Source organism: Trichosurus vulpecula, chromosome 1 (assembly GCF_011100635.1).
Source record: "Trichosurus vulpecula isolate mTriVul1 chromosome 1, mTriVul1.pri, whole genome shotgun sequence".
Classification (NCBI taxonomy): domain Eukaryota; kingdom Metazoa; phylum Chordata; class Mammalia; order Diprotodontia; family Phalangeridae; genus Trichosurus; species Trichosurus vulpecula.
This window is the reverse complement of record NC_050573.1, coordinates 24,137,809-24,152,893: the sequence shown is the minus strand read 5'-3', so window position 1 is coordinate 24,152,893 and position 15,085 is coordinate 24,137,809. Positions and strand designations below refer to the sequence as shown.

The following is a 15,085-nucleotide window of genomic DNA, read 5'->3' as shown; positions in this document are numbered from 1 at the left end:
TGTTGCTGTTACAGACACCACCCATACACATCGAGAACATCAACCCTGATGGACAACAGGCCCATCCACACAAAACCGGAGTTTTCTCCTAAAAACCTCGCCTTCCAGGTGGCTTTTAAGGAATAAAGTCACAGGTCTGCTGAAGGACACCAAGGGAGACACTCATGACCAGCTTGACTCTCAGACCCCTGGATGCCTGATCGACTGCATAAGACTCTGGACTTGAATCCAAAGTTCATTAGTTAGTCAAAAACCCATTTGGGGCAGGACACTGGAGGTCCTGGCCACACTGAGAAGGAAAGGGGGCCTGCTGGGGTCAGCAAGGTGCCACTGCCAGAGGCAGCCACGCTGAGGCAACTCCCAGCTCTGCCCAGCTGCCTCCAACTGGCACCTCCTCCTCCTGACTCTTTCCTAGGAGAGGTTCACTGGGCTGCTCTCTCCTGCCATCCTCACCTCATCCACCCACAGGGCCTGATTACTTGAAGAGGGGGACGACCTCAGCTGAGCATGGACAGTAAGGATCTGCAAGATCTGCACCATGAGCTGCTCGTCGTCTTCGCTACGGTTGGGGGTCTCAGTCAGTACCATCTTCAGGAAAGGGAAGACCAAGGAAAAGGCTGGGGCGGATAAGGGGGCAGCACCTGCAAAGAAGCAAGAGAAAGCCATGTTGGGCCAACCAGTGACCAGAACATGCCCTGAGCATGCCCACCGCCCCACAGGACCCAGGGAAAGCAGCACCAGAGGGAGACCTGTCTGAGAAGCCCCTACTCTTCCCAGCTTTTGGACTCAATGAAATGAGTGACAGCAGCACCCACAGTGGGTGACCCTGCTCTCTTCAAGATGGAGGCTGGGGTGGTAAAGGGACTAGAAGAAGCCTAGATAACTAGCCAGACACAAGCAAAGTTTTCCCCAATAGCCTAAGAAGGAAATTGGGATGCCATGTGCATCCTTCCTTCATGCTCTGACCCTGGCCTTCCAGGCAACAGTCAGTCAGCCAGACCTGGCATGGGGCAGGGCTGCTCCTCCTACCTGGCTCTCCCTTGCCTGTCTTGGCAGGGATGGTGTGGATGTGTAAGAGGTTCACAGCCCGCTGGGTGGCGGCCAAAAGATCCTCCTGGCACCATGACTTATCCAGGACACACTCTGGTCTCAACAAACGCAGAGTCACGTGGCTCACCAACATACCTGGAGAGGATGGAAGAGAGCCAGGGTCAACAGGTCTGGAAACGCATCAACAGGCAAATGGGCAGAGTGGGCCCAGCAGGGAAGAACCAGCCTCCTCACCCCCACTAAAAGGTCCAACCATAATCCCCTCAGCCTCCCTGGGGAGCACATGTCATGCTCCCCATTTCAAAGATGAGGGAACAGAGGCCCCACAGTCCCCCCAGCTAATTAGTGGTCAGGTCTCCCAGCTCCAAGACCACTCCTTCCCCCTTCCACACGGCCAGGCCAGCCCCTGGAGCTGCTGGCTGACAGGTATACGTGTAGCTTGCGCCAGAATGGGCATCCATTCTGCATGCTCAGCCGGGGGCAGGCTGGACAGCTCACTGAGTAGATTTAAAATAAACCTACAGCCCAGAATCAGAATCACAGAAACAGCCCAGAGACCACTTAGTGCGAGCCACTCCCAAAAAGAATCCTCATTCTAACATACTCCAGTGGTTGTCCAGTTTGGCCTTGACAACCTCCGAAGTGGGGGAGCCTGTACCCTATCAAAGCAGCCCAGACCACTGGTTAGCGCTTTGCCCCGGTTCCACGCTCTGGAGCCAAACAAACCAGCGCAGCCCCTCCTTGGCAGGATGTCCTTCACCACTGGAAGGCAGCTAACAGGTAACATTCCTCTGCCCTCCAATTTCCTCCTGTTCAAGCTCAACATCCCTGTTCCCTTCTACCAACCCTCGAGACCCTTCACCATGCTGACCGCCCTGCTCCGGACACTCTCCACCTCACCACTGTCCTTCTCTAACTGCTGCTCCCAAATCTGCTCTGGCTGAAGTCTGACCAGGGCCTACTGATTCCTCTTCCTGAACTCCAGGACGCCCGAATGCGGCCCAAGGTCACATTCCTTTACTTGGTCCCCAGAGCACTCACCTTGTGGAGCCCAAGTCTGCAGTCCCCCAAATCCTCCCATCTTTCTCAGAATACCTGCTGTCTAAGCATGGCCCCCCAGACCCTTTCCCTTGTGAACCAAGCCATCAAGAGTAAGACCTTATGAGAATCAACCCAATGCTCTAGTCTGGAAAGACCCTTCTGACTCCTAACTCCATGTCCAGGCCATTCCTCCCAGTTTTACAGCATCTACAAACCCGATCCCCAAAGAGGGTCAACCTACTCTCCAGTTAGTAGAGATCCAACACCCCTCAATCAAACAGCAGCTGGCCTGATACGGCTCCCATGGTGCACTGGACCACCCTCTCTAACCCTACAGTACTGCCCGGCTCATCTGGAAAAGACCAAGCCCCGAACGCTGGCCCTGGCCCTTCAGAGCCGGCCTCACAGACCTCCCTTCAGCACTGCTTCCCCTGCCTGGCACTTAAGGCCCTTCACAAATTGGTTCCTCCCCATTTTCCCAGCCTTCTTTTGAATCTCCTCTTTCATGAGCCTCCTATTCTGGCCCAAGTAGGTTACTAGCTGGCCTCTGAACCAGACATTCCACATCTCCCACCTCCAGATGCTTGCACATGCCAGTCCCCATGCCTAGAGTGCCCTCCCTTGCCCCTTCTTCCCCTCCTCTTTTGTCTTCCTCTATGGCTCTTCTAAGCAGTCTTAACCTCCTGGCTTTCCTGTGGATTTTCAAGCCTCAATCTGGCTTGCATTATAGTGACACGCTATACAATACAATATAAACTCCTTACATCCAGAAACCAATGCTTAATAAACATATGCTAATTTTTCATTTTAAATGTGAAGCCACCCAGTGTTGTGGAAAAAGCCCCAGATTTGGGACCCAAGAACTAATCAACCCAGGCTCTGGAGACTTACTATGACATGCCCCCTCCCCTGTCACCTATACAACGAGGGGACTGCTCTAAATGACTCAGATCCTACAGGAGGAGGAACCTTCCTCTAACGACCCCCTAGCTCACACCTGCTATCACGTGACCAAGCAGCTGCCCCCACCCCAAGCTGAGAGCCCTGGAGACCCTCAAGCGAGCACCCCACAGGCAGGCACTGACCCAAAGTCTTCAGCCTCGGGGGCATGACACAGCTGGCCAAGGACAGGAAAGGGTCCCTGACCCTCGGAGCAGCCAACGGGGACTTCAGCAACGGCAGGAAAGAGCGCACCAGGATGGGGATGTAGTGGGTCAGCCCCAGCGGGTTCCTGCTCAGAATGGTGTCCAGGAGCCCAAGGGCTGCCTCCAGCGAGCAGTCCAGCTGCAAGGAAAGCCCCCAAGGTCAGTGCCCGGGCCCCTGCTCTGGGAAGGCAACCTGGCCAGCGGGCTACCCGCACTGAGTCTTCTGTACTACACAGTCACTCACCTCCTGAAGCCACCTCCGGATCTGCGCCTCCTTGTCCAGCTGGGCCCGCACCATCTCCTTCTGTTTGCTGGTCAGCTGCACCTCATCCTTGATGCCTTTCTTCTTCTTTATCTCCTAGAAAAACCACCCAAGGACCCTCACTCTGAAATCAAGAAGAGGAAGCTGACCTAGAGCCCAACCAACGAGACGACAGCCCCGCCCCAGCTGGGCCCTGACCCCACAGCTGCTCCCCTCCGTCTCGGCAGGATTAGATCCCAGCCCCTCCGACACCGAGGGAAGCTCTCCTGGGCCCTTTCGTCCTCTTCCCTAAAGCACAGCCAGGACACTCTTAAAGGGAAGGTCCTGGAGACGTGCCAAGACCCCTGAGCTATGGCCGCCTCCCTGTCGGGCCAAGGCTACCCCGCTGACCTCCTTCAGCTCCAGCTCGATGATCTGCTCCTTGAAGGAGTAGGCCTTGTTCTCTCGCTTCATGTTGGCCTTTTTCGTGCTGTCCTGCTGGGCACTAGAAACACCACAGAGAGGGAGAAGGGGGTCAGCCAGTCTGACAAGCCAGAACCATGTGCCGGGCACAGTGTGAGGTGTCCCTGCCCTAAAGGAGCTTACACGCTGCTGCACAAGGAAGGAAATGCCCGTGTACACAAAGTCATTCAAAGACAGGATGGAGCACTGAAGAAAAGGTAGGGATGCCCCAAGGCAGGGGAGGGGGAAGGAGGGTGCTGGACTCTGCAAAGATATGGAAGTGCCTGGCTCGCCATCGGTGGGTAAAGAGGACACGGGCAGTCTACAGCGCCTCACCTCGGAATCACGGACTTATCATAGAGCTCTCCGGCTGGTGTTTTCATGATGGCAAACTCCTCCCTGGTCACCTGGCTCAGGGCGGGGTTCTGCACTGTGGCTGTGATGGTGTTGATCAGCTGCGGGAGGACACGCTGAGGGGACAGGACGGAGAGGGCACCCATCGCGTTCATGGATGACTGGCAAGACACAGAAAGAGTCAGGGCTCGCGGGGAGCTGGATTCTGTGAGCTCCCACACGCCACACTGTCTTCCTGCTCCCCGAAAGTGGCTTCTTCTGCAATTCACAGAATCCCCACGTCCTGCCTCAGGGCAACGTCCTCTCCTCAGGCCTCTTACTCCAACTCCAGTATTGATCACACACCCACCATGGACAAAGTGTGGAGATACAAAGACAAAACAAAATGGTTCCTGCCCTCAAGAAGCTGACATTCTACTGAAGCGTACAGAGAAGTAAGACGGGATGGGGGAGTGGGGCAGAAAGGCAAGGATGGAGAGAGAGAGCCAGACCAAGAGATAAAAAAGGCAGGGAGGGAGAAGATGAACACAGAGACAGACACAAAGACAGAGAAAGAGAGAATGGGGGGAGGAGACGGAGAGAGGGAGACAGAGACAGATAAAAAGAGGTGGAGAGGAAGAGGGAGAAGAACAGAGACAAGAGAGAGAGAATGGGGAGAGGTAGAAAAAGAGAAAAGAGAGGGAGACAGAGAGCTAGAGAAAGACAGAGACAAAAGAGAAAGGAAGAGGAGAGGGAGACAGAGACAAAAAGACAAAGAGACAGAAGAAGGAAAGAGAGACAGAGACAGAGCACATGCCCTAAGAAGTGCACATAGATGGCTCCTGAGCAGTGCCGTGGAGGAAGCTCGAGCTTGGGGGTGTGAAGGCGAAGGATGGACAACATGTCGGCTGACGAACACATTGTTCTCCTAGATATACACAGAGCCCCTTGCCGGTTTTTGGGCAGGGCAGAGACATGGTGAGACTTCCACCTCAGTAAGCTAATTTGGATGCCTGTGTGGAAGACGGATGGCCAGAAGGGGATGGAAGCCAGAAGAGCCTAGAGGCCTCACTCAGGAGATGACTGTGTAAGGGGACAGACGGGGTTGGAGAGTAAGGAGGAAGAGGATGGCAGAGTCCTCCAAACACAGCTCAGATGTCTGCTAGGCAAGAGAATCAGAAGTGAGGACAAGAGGAAGGGAGATGCCAAGTGGGACTTTGAGCTCCAAGGATGGTGGCGCCCTCAGTGGAAACAGGGAAATCTGGTTCAGAGGAAAAGGTCGCAAACTCTCTTTCGGACTTGTTAAGGGGGAGACATCATGGGAAAGACATGAGAGTTCAGGAGAGAGACAAGGGCCAGACAGAGACATGCAGGGACAGACTCGTCTCCCTGTCATTATCCTAAGGGATCAAAGAGGTTCGACTGCTCAGACAAAATATGAGCCGATTACCTGGCTCAAGTGTGTCTGAGTGGTGATTCTGGGAAGAATCTGATCCAGGTGTTTGGTGATAAAATCCATGGGGTCAATCTTCATCTTCACTAGGAGGGCTGGCCAGAGCCCAGACTGCACCGCAACTGAGGGGTAGAAGGAAGGCAACCTGATGCGTCCTCTTGGAAAGGCCAGCTAAACCTCACCTTCCCAATACAGCCAAGGAGACCCAGCCCTGCCCTGCCCCTGCACCAGTCCTCCTCCCACCAGCTACAGACCTATGGAAGGATGATGGCTGACAATCAGCATCTCTTGGGCCAGTCTCTCTGTCTCTGCAACGTCAGCCTCAAGCCCTGGCACCCCCGAGATCACACACAGGGTCTCCTGAAGGACACGAGGCGGTACATAGGCCTTTCCCTGCTCAGACAACTCGCCTGACTCAGTCACCAAAGACTCCGCCGGCAACACCTGGGAAGACAGCCCGTATCACCAGGAAGGTACATAACAAAGTAAACCATGTCCACTCTCTGAATGGATCCAGCTCTGCTGAGCGTCTTCTCTGGTGCCCTGGCAGGGGTTCCTACTGCCTTCAGACTTCCTGCCCTGGATCCCCTAGCTAGGAGGGGGGCTGCAGGGAGGAAGCACCTGTGACTCTGTGTCTATAAACCTTCCAGGCTAAAGGGAAAGGAGCAAAGCCAAGGGTCAGACCAGGAAAGCGAGCTGACTCGAGGTCTGTAGCAAGCCCTGTGAGGGTCCTCCAGGGGCCTGCAGGTAGGCCCAAGACCAGCTCTGTTACCGGCCCCTTGCACTTTCCAATTCAGAGGGCTACTCTCTAGATGCTCTCCTCACTAGGATACAGTGCAGCCCAAAAGTAAATAAGTTACTCAAAGAGAATGTTGGGAAGGAGGGAGAAGGGAAACTGGGGAGAGGAGAGAATAAAGAATCTAAAGCCACTGGAGAAAAAACTATTTCAGACTCCACAAAACACTAGCCTCAGAGTCCCAAAACCTGAGTTCAAACCTCCGTTCAAGGCTGCCTGGCTAGGGCTCACGAAGCCTCAGTTTCTTCATCTGCAAAATGGAGATAACGACATATTCCCTGTCTGCCTCCCAAGGGTATTGTGAGGAAAGCATTTTGTGATGCTTAAGAACACCACATCCAAACTGGTCATTAATACTACTATCATGCGAACCAGCTCCAAGGGAAGGGCAACAACTTAGGAGGAGCCCAAAGCCCAGACCCTCTCACCCTGTGGGAGCTGAGGACAGCTTTCAGCTCATCAAGCAGCCCGTGGGCCAGCGTGTAGCCACCCAGAGAGGACAGGAGCTTCCGGACCGTCTGCTGGGCCTGCCTCCTCACGTGCCAGGTTCGGCTCAGGAGCACAGCCACGAGGGCCCGGTGATACTGCCTGCAAGCACAGAGACAGTGGCTGAGGAAAGCCCACAAGGGACCCTCCCAAGGAGCCCGAGGAAGCCAAGCCATACATACTGGACTTTGCTGCCAGGCAGTCGGTGAGCATGGTCAAGCAGCAGCCTCTCCGTCAACTGTAGCACAGTGCACAAGGCTGTAACAGACAGGCACAGAGACCAGTCAGCAACAAGCAGGTCTGGCCCAGCCATCGGAAGTTATTCTGAAGAATGATTTCCCCAATTACTAATTATTAGCCAAAACAGTTCAGGAAACCTCGATTTTTCACAAATAACAATATTTAAAGTGCAGTCCTTTCTTTTCTGCACAGAACTAAACCAACAGTTTGTTTCCCGCTGGGAAGTGAGTCTGCCACCAATCAGCCAAAGCTTTTCAGTTCCCTGTTAAAACACAAGAAAACCCTCTCGACAGCACCAATTAACCAATCAGCTATAATTACAGACAATCTAACAGCTCCTTTATTTTCTTGTCTCTACAAATCTCCCAGCTTCTCCCACACACTTCCTGGGCTCCGCACGAGCCAGGCATGCTCCCTGTACACCTGCCCTTGCCTACTTAGGCCAAGCATGCCAACCTGCATCTTGGGACATGGCCACAAGATGAGGAGTCAGTGGCTCTGTGACTCTGGACACCAGTCTCATTGCAGGGCCTATGCTTCCTTATCTGTATAACAAGGACTAGATGCCCTCTGAGGTCCCCTCCTGTCCTGAACTTGTGACCCCAGGATCCCACTTGTAGGAATCTGTGAAGATCTGCTTGTTGAGCTGAGCTGAGAGCAGGAGGGCTGCAAATGTGGGTTTTTTTAAATGATCTGATAAGTGAAATTCAATATAATTGGCTTCCTTAGTAATTCTATGCCTTTGAAGCATGATTCTGAGCAGGGGGCCCTTGGTGGTCAAGGACACAGAAAACACAAAGTGCCCCCAGGCCAGCTGAAAGCTCAGGATGGGAGAGGACCCATTCAGCTGCTCCACTGCCCTGAGTCCAGCCAATGCCTTCACAAGCTCACCATCCTCGGAGGCCAACAACAGGAATTTCTCTGAGGTGAAAAGCTGCTTCTTCTCATCTACAATCAGCTGCCAGAAATTGTTCAACTTGGCCTCTGCAAGGAAGAGGAGCCGGCACGTGATGGGGCTGCCCACGGGGCCCTCCTTACCCAAAGCAGCCCCTGGCCCAGCCCACAGGTGCCCAACTTTTCTTCCTGGTGCTTATTCAGGAAAACTCTAACATAGACAACCCTCTATGCCCAACTCCCCCCAATCTCAATAACTAACAGGCTCCTTCAGAAATCAGTGGGGATGGGTCCCATTGTGCAGGGCAGAGTGGAACTGAGGAGAGGAGGGGAGGTAAGAGCTGAGCAGCACAGAGGAATGGTGGAGTAGAAAGGCAGGAGAAGGAAAGGTTGGACACTGCTGCCACTAAAGGTATGAGGAAGTCTGTCCTGGACATGCTACCCATGTGACCCTTTCTTCCCCGAACACTGGAGCTCATCCACATCTGGCCTCACAAAGGAGCCCTGTTTTATCAAGAAGAAAACACTATTTCTTTATACACAGTTCAGGATACAGGTGTCCACAACGTGAATTGAAAAATCCCAAAAGTCACTTCTATGTGACTGATGAAGGGCTTGGGGGCTAAACAGAAAGCTAATCTAGAAAAGGAGGAACACAAAGCTCCCCAGAGACATTTCTACTGCCCAGCACTACCTCTAGGGCTCTTCCTCCCTTAGACTGAGCAACTTCTCTTCTGACCAGCCCAACATGACAGTGGGCGGTGAGAGGGGAAGGGATCCTAATTTTACTCTGCTCCCACGTGTTGAGATGCCAGGACTCAGATGTGACCCCACCCTGACTCCCCGCTCCAACGAGCCCAATGATGCTGGCCCCCTTACCAGCTTGTGTGTCAATCACAGACAGTCTACAGATCAGCAAAGCTGCAGCAACCCCTTCTGTTACTATGGAGACCTGAGTGCTCTGGGATGCTGCCTTTTCTACAGTCTGGATCAGCAGGGGAAGAAAGTCCATTCCTTGCAGGAGTGTGTCACCTGTAGAACATGACAAGATCCTCAGGAGCTACGACCCCAAGGGGCCAGAAGGGCCTTACTTGAAGAAGGCATTACTAACCCTAAACTACTTTTTAAAAAATCGTCCACACAACAAAGGAAAACGTGCACTGGACAACCAGATTTCAATCTCAGACACCAAAACCAAAGCTGGACTCTCCCTTGTGGAACCCTGAGCAAAAACGTTTTACTGAACTAAGCCACAGCAGAAAAAGCTGAAGGCTATTTCAAACTGGAGCTGATGCTGATGCTGATGCTGATGCTGCTGCTTCCCCCTTCACCCTCATCCCCTTCTACCCCTCTGACCTACTCCTTCTGATTATCTACCCCCAAGCCTCCACCCACTGGGGAGCTCCTGCTGGGGCCTTCATTCCCCTCTAACAGCAGTGCCTGATCTGACCTCCTGACCTTATACCTTCATCTCTCCTCCAAACCCAGCTGTTTAGCCCCTTTTGGGTGTTTCCCCCAATAAACTGTAAGCTCCTTGAGGGCAGGGGCTATCTTTCTTTTTGTTGGTATTTGTAGCCCCAGCACTTAACATAATGCCTGGCGGGAACAGTGAGTCATTAACAAATACCTGTTTCCCTTCTTTTGTCCTTAAACCACTGAAACACACCAACAAAGTGGTTTTCATTCAATCTGAGCCATTAATCTAAGGAGAGAAGTGGAGGTGGCCTATTTCACATCATCACAGAACAGGGTGAAGTGCTCACTTCCGAGAGCCTAGTGCTGCAAGGATCAAATAAAGCCCCTCTGTTGTCTGTGCCCTTGACTCAGAGCAGAGGCTAATGGGCAGAAACAAAAATACAAACTGGCCAACACACTTGACAGGGAGGCCTGCTGACTTCTCCAAGAAGACATTCAGGACAATTGGGCGGTATTGGTTTACGCTCAGAATCATGACTCCACTGTCCTCATAGCGCCCAGAGGAGATGGGCAAGGAAAATTCCATTATTCGCACTCTATCCAGGGTGGTGTAGGGATCTGCCCACAGAAACATAATGACTGAGCAGATTCTCACCCAGGTCTAACTCCAAGTCAAAAGTGTTTCCCACTAAGCCTTCCTACCTTCTTTTTCTTTAGGGAAAAAAAAAAAATGGATGAAGGCTCTTTCCTTATTCTCCACTAAGACAGTTTTTCTCCCCAAGTTACAGATGGAATACCTGGGGCACAAAGACATATTTCCTACAAAAGCACCAGTCCTCTTTGTCAGCATCCTCTGACATCTGCTAAGGATTTGGGAATCCTTACATTACACAGTCTGGCAGACCCTGCTGAGGTGCTGGCTGGTTCTGCTGAGTTGCTTTTTCGTTCTTTTTTGTTACAAGGGATGGCTCACTAGATACAGTGGGGAAGTAATATACACAGAAGAGTGATGTTAAAACAAAAAATGATAATAAAATGCATTTAAAAATGGGCTAAGCGTTTTTCTCATCAATAATCATTCAAAGTCTCAAACTACCAAAAAGGGAAATCCTACCCTGAGGCATTGGATGGGTATGGAAACAAGATCTAAGAATTCTCTTTACATTGGTGAAATGTTCATTCAAAAGTTAAAAAAGATAAAACCCTCTCTGATCACACGAAACTGCACTCCTCTGCCTGTAATGACCAAGGTTGTACCCATCGATTTAATTCCTGCTGGCACATCCGTACCAGGATAGCTAGTCATCCCAGCACAGACTTTTTTTTTTAAACAAGTCCAAAATGAAGGATGACTCCCCAAACTAAGGCATCTGTGAACCGAGAATCGTCAGACTTGATCTTTAGGAATCAGGAACATGCTTCCACAAATTCAGAAAGTGAAGTTTGTGGTCTCTCTCTCTAGCTCCTCTAGCTAACATTCAGATTTCTGCAGGTGGCTTTCTGCACCAGACTTCTAAAGAGGATGTGTAGACATCTGCCCTTCAGCGTGGCCAATCTCTGAGTTTTCCAAATCTGGGCGGAAGTGAAATAGTAATAAGCCTCTGAAGCTGACCGCAGGAGGACAAACAGCTCCCAGCTCTCTTGCGCGTGCCCCTTTGGCTGCAGAGCTCCAGATCCCCCACTGGATGAACCCACTCACCTCGGAAGGAGATGAGCATGCACTGCAGGTAAGCATGTCTAACAGCAGAGGTGGACGTCTTCAGGCTGAAAGCCTTCTTCAACCACTCAATGACTTTCTTGGGCACTTCGGTGGTGAAGCGGTTACACCAGAGAGCAAGGGTGGAGACAGCATGGACCAACGTGCCTTCATGAACTGGCAAAGGAGGGAGGAGCCAGTCAGTGTAAATATGAACCCAAACTGACTGGGTCATAGCAAGCTAGGCAAGGAGGAGTGCTAAGTGTGAACAAAGGGAAACGGGGACATTAGCTCCCTCCAGAGACAAGGCACACAGGAAAGGAAGCAGTCCACATGGACTCTCATGCCACCAGTGAAAAAGAAGCCTTCAGGGCTCCCAGGCTCAGCCCCGCTCCGGCCCCAGCTCATTCAGGGCCATAAGGCCTGTGAGCTCTCACCTTCTTGTTGGAAGAAAGGAATGAAGAGCTCGGCCACTGTCCCACTCAGGGCTTGGCTGGAGAGCCCAGAAACCACGTGGTGACTGAAACTCCCAATCCCTAGAGGAGCAGCAGACAGCGATGTTAGTAACTGCTTTGGGGCCAGGACTCCAACAAGTCAGACTGATGACTAGCTGCCATTCTGCTCCCTCCTGCTGGCCAGTTCAGTTCAGGGTGGTGTCGCCCTGGGGGCACAGCATTCTCCCTGCCAGGGCCCCCAGTCACCTGCCCATCTGGGCCCCCAAGGCCTGTCCTCCCACCAGTTCTACTCTGTGCTTTAGAAATGAGGCTTCTCCAGAAAGACCAAGCACAGGAGCCTGCTCTCCCTCTCCCACTTCTTGGAATTTCACCACTTCACATATGTTCCATTTCTATTTACTGATACTGTGTGTGCTTCTTGCTGTCCTTACTGTCTCCCATAAGAGGGTCAGTTCTTGGGGAGAAGGGATTGTTTCAGTCTTTGCCCTCATCTCCCCAGGGCCTAGCACAGAGGTGGCATGAGATAAATACTTAGGAACCACTCCTCTTCCAGAGGAGCCCTTGGCTAACCCAAAGCTCAAGGAAGGAATTCTTTCTACTGCATCTCATCACAAAGCCTGACCTACTACTGACCCCAATTCTCTCTCCGACTACCCTGTACCTGAGAGGACACTCATCTTCTGAGAAACAATGGTCAGCTTCCCCTCAGAACCTGTCAAAAAGATATCAAAAACATGAGACCTACATCATCCAGACATTCCAAAAAGATAAGACCCAAAGGCTGAGACATTTCTTTTAAAAAGTCACCCAGGACAAAGACAGAATAGTGCCTCCAGAGGTCAAACTATATCATACAGCAACAGGCATCAAAACCATCTGATAATGGCTAAAAAACAGAGAGAAAGGACAATGGAACAGACTAGACCAGAGAGAAGCAGAAACAATGGAACTCAACAACCCAGTGTTTGATAAACCAGAAATCACAAATTACTTAGGAAAGCACTATGATAAAAACTGAAAAGCAGTATGGCAGAAATTAGCATTTAGGCCAACCTTGCACCATATTCCACAATATATTCTTAATGGATACATAATCTTAATATTAAAGATCATGCTATAAAAAAGTCCGAAGAGAAACAGGTCATACACCTTTCACAGCTATGAGGAGGAAATGTATTCTTAAACAAGAGATAGAAGTCATTACAAAAGACGAAACACATAACTGATTATACAAAATTGAAAAGCTTCTGCACACACAACACTGATGCATCTAGGATAAGAAGGGAAGTGGTCAAATGGGAAAAAAAATCTTTGTAAGGGTTTTCTCTGATAAAGATTTGTGTCCGAAATATGTGAACAATTAACATGTATAAGACTAAGCCACTCTCCAATAGATAAGTGGCCAAAGAAATGAATAAATAATTCTCAAAAAACCTACAAAGTATCAACAACCACATGAACGAAAGCTCCAAATTATAACAATAAAAGAAATACAAATCAAAGCAACTCTGAGGCTCCATGAAATTTGGCAAAGATAACAAAAGACAGCAACAGTCAATGTCAGAGGGATTGTGGGAAGACAGGCACACTGGTGCATTGTTAGTGAAGCTGTGAATCAGTACAAAAACGCAATTTGGAATTACATAAATAAAGTTATTAAAATGTCCATATCCTTCCATCCAGAGAGTCCATTACACAGTTTATGTCCAAAGGAGGTCCCTGATTAAAAAAAAAGTTCCCATAGACGCGAGAATATTTATAGCAGCACTGTTTGTTAGAGCAGAGAATGGGAAACAGAGTAGATGCCCACGGTTGAGGAATGGCAAAACAGACTGCAGTACATGAATATAATGGAGTATCACTGTGCTGTAAGAAATGCTGAATGTGATGATTATAGAGAAGCATGGAAAGATCTAAATGAGCTGATGCAGAATGAAGCAGGAGCCAAGAAAACAACGTACATGGTATTACAAACTACAACAGTGAAATGGAAAGAACAGCCACATGATAAAACATCAAAAGGGAATGTTGCAAAACTAAACAACGAAAGAGGCTCAAAGGAAGAGCTATGAGAAAGACCTCCCCATGCTGCCTCTCAGAAAGGCGGGAGGCCCACAACTATGGCATGGTGCATGGATTTTCAGACTTTTTCAACATGCTGGTCAGTTAGGCTGGTTTTTTTACTCTTGTTTTTCTTTTATTTATCTTTTAAAAATACTGTTTGTTATATGGTTATGTTATGCTATGTTATGTTATATGATTTCCAGGGTGGTGGTAGTGGGGGCAGAAGGGGAGGCATCCTGGAGGAAAGTATGGAGATGTAAAAAACAAAAGACATCAATAAAAAGTTGTTTAAAAAAAAAAAGTTACCCAGTAACAGCCACAAAGGCTTTTCCCAATTATAGGGTAACTATACGGTAGTCTGGGCAGCTAGGTGGCGCCACAGTGCACAGAAAACCAAACCTGGAGTCAGGAAGACTCACCTTCTTGAGTTCCTATCTGGCTTCAAACACTAGCTTGTGTGACCCTGGGCAAGTCACTCAACCCTATCTGCCTCAGTTTCCTCATCTGTAAAATGAACTGGAAAAGGTAATGGCAAACCACCCCAGTCTCTTCGCCAAGAAAACCCCAAATGGGGTCGGGAAGACAAACGACTCAGCAACCACATAAATGGTAGTCTCAGTCTTACCTCACATCTGGGAATTTCCTGAACTACAACTCGCCATGCCAGCCTTCCCCACCATCTGATGGAGCCCACTAGGCTACTCACCCCCCAGGATAGCAAAGAGGTGTCTCGTCAGGGACTCCATAGCTGACGGATCGCTGCACTGACGGGCCAGATTCCTCAGCGCCACCACGGCCTCATCCATCAGCTGAGGAGTGTTGGATTTCAGCTGACCTAATGGGGACACACAAAGTCATACATCCTCAGCTGAAGGGCAGGGTTATCCCTCAGTTAGATATAAAGCAATGTGAAGGAATCTTCATTTCAGAATCCTGAATATAATCCTATAAACTGTTTTACAGAACCCAAAAGTGCTACAGCTAACATGTGTCCAAATGTCAACCCCCACCCACCCCCTTCCCTTCCCAGGGTCACAGACTGAGAGCTGGGCAGAACTCTGGACATGATCCAGTCTCACCCCTTCCCACCTGCTAAAAACTTTCATTCTAAGTTAAAAAAGTGCATGGGCCACTCAAAGCACAGCACGCCATCTCCAAAGAGGCCTGTCCGAAGCCAGGCTGCAAAACCAGAGGGAATCTGCAGCTGTCAGCATGGAAACCGATTATTTCGAGATCAAGTCACATGGCAAAGGAAAAGGAGGGAAGCTGGACTCTAATCACAAGGCCAGTTAGGACTCAGAAGCTGCCCAGCC

General features: G+C 50.4%; 1 protein-coding gene across 1 annotated transcript in view; it reads right to left on the bottom strand.

Annotated features, from left to right (window-relative positions):
* The window catches only part of GCN1 (GCN1 activator of EIF2AK4), a 62,471-nt gene that overhangs the window by 31,581 nt on the left and 15,805 nt on the right, over positions 1-15,085 (bottom strand). Inside the window, exons 11-26 of the mRNA XM_036757967.1 lie at positions 14,479-14,607; positions 12,370-12,420; positions 11,691-11,789; positions 11,257-11,430; positions 9,021-9,173; positions 8,139-8,231; positions 7,190-7,265; positions 6,950-7,109; positions 5,980-6,169; positions 5,723-5,847; positions 4,276-4,454; positions 3,889-3,982; positions 3,481-3,594; positions 3,177-3,375; positions 1,030-1,185; positions 454-641 (exon numbers count right to left, since the gene is read on the bottom strand). Of these exons, the coding sequence (XP_036613862.1) occupies positions 454-641; positions 1,030-1,185; positions 3,177-3,375; positions 3,481-3,594; positions 3,889-3,982; positions 4,276-4,454; positions 5,723-5,847; positions 5,980-6,169; positions 6,950-7,109; positions 7,190-7,265; positions 8,139-8,231; positions 9,021-9,173; positions 11,257-11,430; positions 11,691-11,789; positions 12,370-12,420; positions 14,479-14,607 (2,180 nt within the window). The remainder of the gene's footprint in view (positions 1-453; positions 642-1,029; positions 1,186-3,176; positions 3,376-3,480; positions 3,595-3,888; positions 3,983-4,275; positions 4,455-5,722; positions 5,848-5,979; positions 6,170-6,949; positions 7,110-7,189; positions 7,266-8,138; positions 8,232-9,020; positions 9,174-11,256; positions 11,431-11,690; positions 11,790-12,369; positions 12,421-14,478; positions 14,608-15,085) is intronic.